Source organism: Mus caroli, chromosome 9 (assembly GCF_900094665.2).
Source record: "Mus caroli chromosome 9, CAROLI_EIJ_v1.1, whole genome shotgun sequence".
Classification (NCBI taxonomy): domain Eukaryota; kingdom Metazoa; phylum Chordata; class Mammalia; order Rodentia; family Muridae; genus Mus; species Mus caroli.
In genome coordinates this window covers 72134899-72145447 of record NC_034578.1, presented here as the reverse complement: position 1 = coordinate 72145447, position 10549 = coordinate 72134899, and the positions used below count along the sequence as shown (strand labels likewise).

Below are 10549 nucleotides of genomic sequence, written 5' to 3'. Positions count from 1 at the left end.
GAAAGAGAAAGAGAAAGAGAAAGAGAAAGAGAGAGAGAAAGAGAGAGAAAGAGAGAGAAAGAGAGAGAAAGAGAGAGAAAGAGAGAGAAAGAGAGAGAAAGAGAGAGAAAGAAAGAAAGAAAGAAAGAAAGAAAGAAAGAAAGAAAGAAAGAAAGAAAGAAAGAAAGAAAGAAGTGGTTCTGCAGCAGACTCACGACTAAACCAAAGCAGACACACTCTGGTGGCTGTAGCAGATTTTGTGGGTACAGACTTATTAATATGTGATAAACATTCTAACTAACTGAAACATATTTCAAGCTTTCTACAAAAGAAAACTAGGCAAAGGGGGAAAACCAAACCAAACAACCTTCAGTTAAGAAATGACACTGGCTGACTCATGGGGATATCATGTGGGATAAAGAGAGTGCCAGGAAAGCAGTTGAATCTCCTGACATTTGAGTGTTGCCACAGCAACGATGAAAACCACGCTTTCAGATTTCAGATCAGCACTGAGGCTGAGACTGTGCTTACATGCAGGAGGCTCTTGCTCTGATCCTTTGAGCCAAAGGAAGTATTTTCTGAGGATTGTAAAGTCCTTTAAGTATTATAAAACTTTTCAGAGATCAAATTCAGAGTCTAGCAGTCCCTGGGATTCCCTCACTGACTAGTGTGACTCAGGCTGTCCTGAGTGGTGCCAGCATTGCACTGCAATGCTCTGAAACTAGAAAAATCAAGTACTGGTAGATTCTGTTCAGCTGATGGAAAATGTATTCACAGATGGGATTTTCTAAACATTAAGCTTTAAACTTTGGATATTCATTACTGTTTTATAGTAGTACTGAGCACACTATAACATATACTGCTAATTTACTGTCATTTTATACTTAATATTCTAATATTTTATACTTAATATGCTAATATTTGACTAACTGAATTTGAACGATGATCTTCCTATTGATAAGACCTTAGAAAAATTATAGAACTTCTCTAAGCCACAGTTTTACCAACTGCAATAAAGTTTATAACAACACAAATTAAAAAAGTTGTGAAGATAAATTTTGTTAATAAATCAAGAATAGCTAACCAACAACTTGTGAGGAGATAGCACATAGTTAACTGGCACTTATTAGAAGTACTATTATTATTAAAAAGGTATAATGACTTCTATGGGTACTTTAGTTGAAATAATTATAAAATTCTATCACACTTTGGTCCAAAATGTGTACTGGTTACAAAAGAGAAAATAAAAGCCTCTACAGTATCTATTTTATATTTTCTATTTTATAGACTGTTTTCAGGATTTCCCACATCATATTATGCCAAGTTCCTCCCTGTAAGCCTAAGAAACTAGTTTTGTTTTTGTTTTTGTTTTCCAGTGCACTCACCCTTTCACATTATATGATGTCATTTATTATTCAGGGCATAATTTTATCTTGAAAGTGCTCTATTTTCCATTCTTTGCCCTCAAACTGTTAAGGCTCTGTGGGTGATATGAGACACACTCTGCAGAGGTATACACAAATAACTCATGTCCTGTCTTATATTTTTCATTGCCATCATACAGATTACTAGTCCTTTCAGTTCGTCTGTTACTGTGCTGAGTGACATTAGGGAAGTTATTTAATGCTATACAACTAAACTTGAACTCTCTCACCTATAAAACACAATTTATCTGTTCTTGCTTAGTCACAAGAACATGATGAGATTCCAAAGGAAATCTTTAAACAAACTATATAATCTGTTTATAAATGTGAGATTTTAATATTTAATTGAATAGTTCAGACACTTTGATATAAATTGATCTAAGATACTTGTAATTATTTACAAGTTCTTTTCTTTTTAAATTATCCATGACACAGCAAAGAATAAAATTATCTTATCTAACAAGAGCCATGCAATGACAATACACGTTCCTACCAACCTTGCCATTTGCTTATAAGCCTCTTCAGCTACTGCAAAGATGTGAGGATCCATGTCACCCATGTTCTGGCCACTGTAGGCATTAATAATATCTTCTCCATAAATAGGCAGCTGCTCATAGGGATTTATAGCTACCAGGACTATTCCTGCAGAAGGAGGGTGAGAAAGAAAATGACAACAATCACCTCAGCCTAAAGGACACATTAAGCCTAAAGAGCACATTAAGTTTGGCCAAGTAAGGCAGCACAAAACCTTGTTTCAACTTGGTTCACATTAAACTAATCAATTACTCAAAGGTCAAAATACACCACAGTCTTAGGTATTCTAAATTACTGTGCAGAGTCCTAACTGATCTGGACTAGACTGTTTAAAATCATGGGATTTACACAGGGGTAGAGCACTTGTCAATCATTTGTAAAGCTCTGGGTTTGATCACCATGTGGTAAAAAAGAAACAATGTTGTAAATAATTTAAACATTTTCATATTTAGTTTTAAAAAATGGGGGCTTAAGAGACGGCTCAGGGGTAAGGAACACTTGCTGATCTTGCAGAGAGTTTAAGTTCAGTTCCCAGCACCCGATGATGGGCAGCTCACCACTGCCTGAAACTACAACTCCGAGGAATCTTCTAGACTTTGTGAGTACCCACAGGGATGTATACACAATCCCCCACCCCAATAAAAGTAAAAAATTCAAAAGCTCATTTCTAAAAATTTATCCAATGAAACAGAGATTCATCTGAAGGATTTTCTTTTAGAAAAACATCACAATGGTCATCATACAGAAACAAACAAGAAATATACTAAAAACAAAAAACAAAACAAAAAACTAAAAAACAAAACAGAAACAAACAAGATATATACTAAAATCACTGTGATTCTACTTAAGCATCATGCCACATTGCAAAATACATGCTTTTAAAGAATATTAAATGTAAAAGAAAGTGGAGACAAGTGGAGGATCAGAAGTTCAAAGTCATTCTCAGATACAGAATGAATTCCAAGACAGTCAGAACTACATGAGAGGACTGGAGACATGGCTCAGTGGTTAAGAGCACTGACTGCTCTTCCAGAGGTCCTGAGTTCAAATCCCAGCAACCACATGGTGGCTCACAACCATCTGTAATAAGATCTGATGCCCTCTTCTGGTGTGTCTGAAGACAGCTACAGTGTACTTATATATAATAAATAAATACATCTAAAAAAAAAAAAAAGAAGAAGAACTACATGAGACACTGGTCTCAAAAGAAAAAAAAACATAGAAAAACATAACATGTGTAAAAATAAATAAATAAATAAATTGAGGGTACGCAAAGATAGCTCAGTAGTTAAGAGCACTGCTCCTGCAGAGAACCAGGGTTTGGTTCCTAGCATCACATGGTGATTCATAACCATCTGAAACTCTAAGGTCCTCTTCTGACCTCTACAGACTGGGAACACTACACGTGTGGTGTACACACATACATGCAGTCAAAACTCGTAAACACATAAAATAAATCTAGAAGTATAAATTGAAGATAAGAAAAATATTTAAATAATAGGGGTAAGAAATGTTATCAAGACAGATACACTGGATATAAGTTCTTCTGAGAGGAAAAGGTGTCTATATGTGTTTGAACAGACAATAGTGAAGACATGACAAACACAGCATGGTCAGCAAGCCAATGAACACGGGGGAATGAATGAACATCCAGCAGATCTAGACCTTAGCAGAGGCATGATTAGTAGGAGAGAGAGAAGATCACGAGGGAAAAGGAGCCAGAGAGGTGGGAGGAAATCAGTAAGAACAAAATAGAATGGAGAAAAACAAAGACAGATGGGGCTGGGAGAAGGTCCACAGCCATACGCCCAGGCTCCAGCTTCATTTCTGAGAAAACAGTCAGGAACTGGGCTGCTGGCAGCTAACACTGCAGGAGGGAGACAGACACCAAGAGGTGTGGGTCCTGGGTGTCAAGCCAGTGAGAAGAAAGGTAGCACTAACTTTGCATCTGCACCAAATGCCTGTCCTTGGACATCTACTCTTCATAGAGCAGGTTTTTACAAAATAAAAAGAACTAGGAACTTCAGCACTAAATCTGAAATGACTGGGAGGGAGTATCCCAAAGATGAACCTGTTCTTTAAATGTTGAGCAAAATTATGTATATTCACAAATGACTGTATTTGGCAAGAAATGTAACCAGCTAGTGAATATTGGTAAATCTTTCTGATAACTTAGAAGGGATTTTTACATGTATGAGAAATTCAATCACAGCTGGCTTTCCTTGTGTGTATTTCAATCACTACACCCATCAGAGGAAAGCTTACATCTCATCAGCAAAGTACTTACCACAATATGTATAAATAAGTTTGGAATCGATGAAGCGAACTCGGAGATTATGTAGCACAGCGGGCTCGTGAAGATAGCTGAGGGCTGTGAGGTCATTTTCTCCAACAAGTATGTCAGGGTTCCGTAAGTGAGGGAGCTCACCGGTCTTTGGATCTAGACGGTATTCCAAATCCTGGGGACAGAGATGCAACATCTGTGTTGGTAATGACAAACATGAAACAGGCCTATGCACGTGATTATTTCCTATTTCTGATTTGACACTTGGCTTTAGAATGTATTTATTTCCTGTCATTTTTCCATTATTAGAAAAACTAGTAAAAATGGCAAACAAAAAAAGAATGGCTTCTTTTTCATCAGAATAAATCTGTGTAAATAATTTAAGATTTTCTTTTCATATTTAATTATGTGTATGCATGTGTGTACTGTGTGTGGGTACAGGATGAAATTATCTAGAGAGGACACTAGGTTCCCTACACTTGGAATTACAAGCATGAGCTGCCAAATGCAGATGCAGGGAACTGATCTCTGACCCTTTGGAAGAGCAACACACACTCTCAATCCCTGAGCCATCTCTCTAGCCCCAGTGTAAATAATTTTTGTTATTATAGTTGAAGAAGTCAGAGCCTAGAGATTTTTACCCAGAAAACTTTAGCTATTAGATGATTTTTTGGCCTCCTCTTCATTTCATGTATGGGACGTGACAGACAGTATAAAGCAGGTTAAGAACTTAGTTCTAGAATCAGACTGGCCTAGGTTCAAGCCCCAGTACTGGCACTTGACTCCTATTTGCTTTGTGTATATTATTTAAATTAAATCAATCATGTCTAAGATGGTATAACAAAAACATCTCAACGTTGTGGTAAAAGTTTAAAGAGGAACTGCTTTGGCATGCTCTAAGATCTCTAAGATTTCTAAACCCCCAAGAGCCACTAGAAATTATGTGTCACATTGTGTATACATATTGGGAAGAATAACTGACACTTTTCATTAGACTTTAGTGAGGTGACTGACCCCAAACACTGAGAAGGAGCACGTGGGCTGGTGTGACGACTCAGGCAGTAAAGGCTTTTGAAGCCAAAAGGATGACCTAAGTTTGATCCTATGCTGTGAAAGGAAAGAATCGACTCCTGAAGTTCCCCTCTGACCTCCACACATGCATCATGGCAAGCATGCATACAAGCACACTAAATGTCAAGATACATTTAAGAAGTACTAGGCATTATAAAATCATATGTAATGGGGCTTTATGACAATCCCAATTATGGAAGCTGCCACTAGACCATAAATTAAGGACAACTAACCTAGGACAAGTGAAAGGGAAAAAGATAAGTTCAATTACAACAGAACATGCTAGTTTATTACTACTGAAGATTGTACAGAGAGGTCAAATATTCAAATACAGTATGAATGGATGACCACGCAGGAGAGATGGGATGCTTTGTCTCTCTGTTTGTTTCTCAAGGAAGAGTGTCCTTAATACACACTACCTGTTTCCTTACTGTTCCAATCTGCTTTAAATTGCCTGTACTACAGTCTTCTTGTCTGCCTACCTACAATGTAATGTTTAGGGTCAGGGACCTCATTCACCTTTTCTGTTTATCTCTAAACAGTGTGACATATGGACTGCCAGCAAGTCCTGAAGGACGTGGGGCTTTGGAATGCTCATGATCATCACGTTTGATTGATAATACAACTCATCACATAGCTCCAGAACAGCAGGAGGCATCCCAGAATTTTCTTCCAGACTTCATGGGAGCATGAGGCAGTCATGTGGTCAGTGTGGGAAGACAATGGAATTGGGACATTAGGGAAAACACTAATAAGGCAAGGGCCATCTAAAAAATATTTACAAAAGTTTTCTCTTAGAATGGATATAATCTGCTTCTCTGAAATGGCTAGTCATGATAAAGTAACTAAAATTCTTTATTTCCTAAAAAGGAAGATGGTTGGATGCAGGGAGACTTTCTCTATTTTTCTCATCTATATCCTGTTCTTAGAACTGATCCTCTTTCTTCTCTTCATTTTCTTCCTCTTCCTCCTCATGTCTTCTCCTCTTCCCCTTTCTCCTTTTCCTCCTTCCTCCTCCTTTTCTTCCTCCTCCTCTTTTAAACAGGATTTCATGCAGCCCAGGGTGGCCATAAACAGTTCAGGATAACTTAAACTCCAGATTCTCCATTCTACTTCCCAAGTGCTGGGATTGCAGTATGCACGACTATATCAGGTTGATGACTTGCTTTTGTTAATTACATCGATTTCAGGAAAATCTATCTGATGCCTCTGAACTTTGGCTTCCTTATTTGGTGAACAGTAAAATTATCACCTACCAACCCATAAAGCTGTCATAAAGCTATGAACTGACATTAAAAAATATAGCCCAGGGCAGGAGAGATGGCTCAGTGGTTAGGAGGACTCTGATTCTATTCCCATGGCAACTCACAACTGTCTGTATCTCCAGGATCTGATACCCTCAAATGAGCATAATGCAGGAAAAACAGCAATGTACATAAAACAAAAATTATTTACAATAATAAATTGCTTTTAAAAAAGGAAATAGTATTCAACAGATCTAGCATAGTACCTAATATAAAGCAGATGAATTATTTATGTTGGGTATGTTAATTCTTTAGTTTAACATTCAAGGCTTATGGTGTTTTTTCACAGCAACAGAAAAGCAATTAATAGAGAAGCTGATACCAGAAAGCAGGTTGTCACTGTAAGGAACCTGACCATGTGGGGGTTTGGAAGAATATGGGAGACTTTGGAACTTTGTACTAGAAAAGAGGCTGAATGCCAAAAGGGAGTTTAGTGTGTCGTTCTGCTGTCTCCCAGAGCAAACCAGCAGGCAGCAGTCCGTGGTGCTCTCTGCTTAGTGCTGATCTCCAAGTCCCTGCCTTGCACTCCTGCCTCCACTTCCCTTGAAACTGCAATGTAAGCTGTAAGAAGAAATAATACTCTTCTCAACAAATTATTTTTAGTCATGGTGTTCATGACAGCAATAGGATAGCACACTAGGGTAGAAATCTTGAAAGTCCTGGAGATGCCCTACACTATTTCTTAATTATTTCAAATTAAATGTATTTAAATCCAGTTTCCCTGGTCAGGCTATAAATGTTTTTCTTGTTTTGTTTTAAATTTTTAGATTACATTCATTTATTTACGGTCGGGGTGGTGGCAACACGTATGGACACATGTTGGAATCCATGGTACACAGGTAGAGGCCAGAGGAGAACTCTCAGGAATCAGTGTTCTCTTTCCACCATGTAGATTCTAAGAATGGAACTCAGGTCTTTAGGTTTTGTGGCAAGCATCCTTCCCTGCTGAGCCATCTCACCAGCCCTTGATAATTTACTACAAAAACCAAGCTGGCCTCAGACTTGAAATCTTTCTGCCCCAGATCCCATATGCTAGGAATGAAACATCATAACTGGCTTAGACTGAAAGTTATCTTAAATTTACATGTTTTCACAATTATACACATATATACATACAAACATAATTTGATCATATTCCTCTTCCTATTCCTGTCCCTTATTCCTTTCCTCTTCCACTAAATCCTTTCATCTTCCCAAGAAGCCCCCTCCTACTTTCATGTCTTGGGGGCAGGGTATGTTCCTCTGCATCTAATTAGGGTTGCCTCCTGAGTTATTTACTCAAGGAAGAGCAACTTAGCAGTGGCTACACTGCTGCAGAATATGGCACCTCTTCCCCAGCAACCATTTACTATCTGTAACTCTTCAGAGAGGGGTGGGGCCTTATAACTCCTTCTCCATCCATGCTGAAATGTTTATGAGCCGCCTAGTCCTGTGCAGGCAGCCACTGCTGCTGTGAGTTCAAGGTACAATAGCTATGTCATGTCAGGAAAGCAGCATGTCAGAGCAACCCCACAGCCACCCATACAACCTCCAGCTCTTACGTTCTTTCTGTGTCCTCTTCTGCAGTGTCCTTAGAGAGGGTAATAGAGGTGTCCCATTTAGGGCTGAGCCCTCAACACTGGGACTATAAGTTCTTCAAAGAAAATTAATGTTACAAAGTTTTAAGAAAGAGTGTGGTATGCCCTGCCAAATACAGTGGGCAGGTTAAAAGCTGTGGGACAAAGGTGAGTTCACTCATGCAAGATGCAGCCAGTCAGAGACAGAGCTGGTGGTAAGGCCTCCTGCTGACTAGGGAAATATTTCTTATGTATTAGCTTCATAGTAAATATTTTTCAAGTAATTACATTTCAGTAAGATATCAAATCTTAGACTGGTACTTAGTTAATATGAAATAACTGTAACACTGTCCTAAACATAAAATATGAACACTAAACCACATCTTTAGTATTAAGATTAGATATTAAAGCAAATTTCATAATAATAATAAATGTATAAGGTAACATAATTGCGCTTAAAGCATGTACTGTTCTCACGAGCTTCTCTGTAGGGTAGAAAAATTACCATTTTTATCAAAAAAGTAAACAACAGTATTAACTCAAAATTTATGTTATAATTGGGGTTAGGCGAGTTATAGCAAAATTCTATCTTCACTCTCCTTCACTGCAGGTTAAATACAAGAAGTTAAGGTGAAGTTCTGACCTTCCCTTCCTCGAGGTGAAGCAGGAGCACTTTATCTCCAGGCTTATAATCCTTGAGCAACTCTGCCGATTTCCACACTTCCTCAGGATCAGGGATCCAAACCCTGGCAAACTAGAAGACAAAAAGCAAAGAAATTTGAGCTAGCAAATCAAACACTTAACAATCACATATAAAACATAACATCATAATTTTACTTATAATTAATATACTAAACAGTCATCTTAGCCTAGGCCTGGCCGTGCTTATCAATAATCCCAGCACTGGAGGGGAAGGGTAAAACTTCAAGTCAATCTCAGCTGCACAGTGAGTGAGCAGGCAGCCAGCCTGGGAGCCTGTTACAAAACAACACAACAACAACAGCAACAAGAGCAACAACTACAACAAGAAAGACTCTGGGCTATAAGAAATTTTCTTTTCTTTTTGTTTGTTATAGACAGCATCATATTGCATAGTCCAGGGTGGCCTTGACCTCATGATCCTCGTACTTAGGCCTCCTGAGTTTTGTGATTGCAGGTGTATACCATCCCTGTGTGACACTTAACGTTTAAATTAGAGTAGAAAAGTAGGTTAGCCCCAGTACCACCACCATTCCCAGATTACATAAATAATGTGCTCTGAAAAAATAACTAAAATTAAAACCCAACTTTGCTTTATATAGTAACTGTAATTTGGGGTAAAAATTTACATATAACATCTATTTTCAAAGTTCTCATGTGGTAATTCAGCAGCAAAGCCATCTCTTTATGGTAGCATTTGCAACTGAAATCTTTCATGTGGTTTCTTCATCTACAAAGCCTTGGTGACTTCTCAGAGAGCCTTCAGGAAACATTCTGGTGGTAAGGTGAGAAATAAGCTAGTAGCCTAATGTCACAGATGATTTATAGACTACGTTTCTAAAATTTTCTTTGAAAAAAGTTTTGTTGCTTATTTTAAAAGTTGAAGAAATTGTTATTTAAATTTTTGAACACATTGTTTTATGAAGATTAATGGAAAATAGTATTTGGCTAGCAATACACTTGGTTCACGTACCCTCGATACTATGAGAATAGAAAGAATACAAAGTTCTAAAACTATAATCTCAACTAGTTTTCTGGATCTAAGCCAGTTTTGAGAAAAAGTGAAAAATATAATAATATGTATGAATCTTACTAACACCACAGCAAAGCCGCATGCAATGCCTGCTTGGACTCTCCAAGAAGGAATCACCCTTTAAACTGTGGATACAGGGCTGGCAAAATGATGCAGGAGGTAAGATGCTTACCCCTAAGCCAGAAGACCTGAGTTCAATCCCTGGAACCCACATGGTAGAATGAAAGGAATGAGTCCTGCAAGTTGCCCTGACTTTCACTTGACATGAGTTTCCTCTGACCCCCAATATACATATGCACACACGCACGCACACACATACACACAAAATGTTAAAAAAAAAAATTTAAGTGAGTCTTAGGTTCTAGTGTTTGGCCCCATCAATAGATAATATTGTAGGATAAGCTAGATCTAATTGGCTACAGGAGACATACTGATACGTGCCAGGCTAAATCTTGTCTCTGACCTACACTTATTTTCTCATTTCATGGAAAATCACCTTCGGATCAATTCTCCCTCACTATCTTTCTTTCCTTATTCACCCCCTTTCTGCCCTATCTGTCTCTCTCTGTCTTTGTTTCTCCTACCTTCCTTCCTTTCCTACCTTCCTTTCCCTTCCTTCCTTCCTTCCTTCCTTCCTTCCTTCCTTCCTTCCTTCCTTCCTTCCT

At 38.1% G+C, this 10549-nt stretch overlaps 1 protein-coding gene across 7 annotated transcripts in view; it reads right to left on the bottom strand.

Moving 5' to 3' along the window:
* The window catches only part of Myo5a (myosin VA), a 154300-nt gene that overhangs the window by 99706 nt on the left and 44045 nt on the right, over positions 1-10549 (bottom strand). For all 7 annotated transcript variants that reach the window (XM_021173409.2, XM_029481120.1, XM_029481122.1 and 4 more), the window contains exons 2-4: positions 8796-8906; positions 4225-4396; positions 1901-2045 (exon numbers count right to left, since the gene is read on the bottom strand). In XM_021173409.2, coding sequence (XP_021029068.1) covers positions 1901-2045; positions 4225-4396; positions 8796-8906 — 428 coding nt within the window. The remainder of the gene's footprint in view (positions 1-1900; positions 2046-4224; positions 4397-8795; positions 8907-10549) is intronic.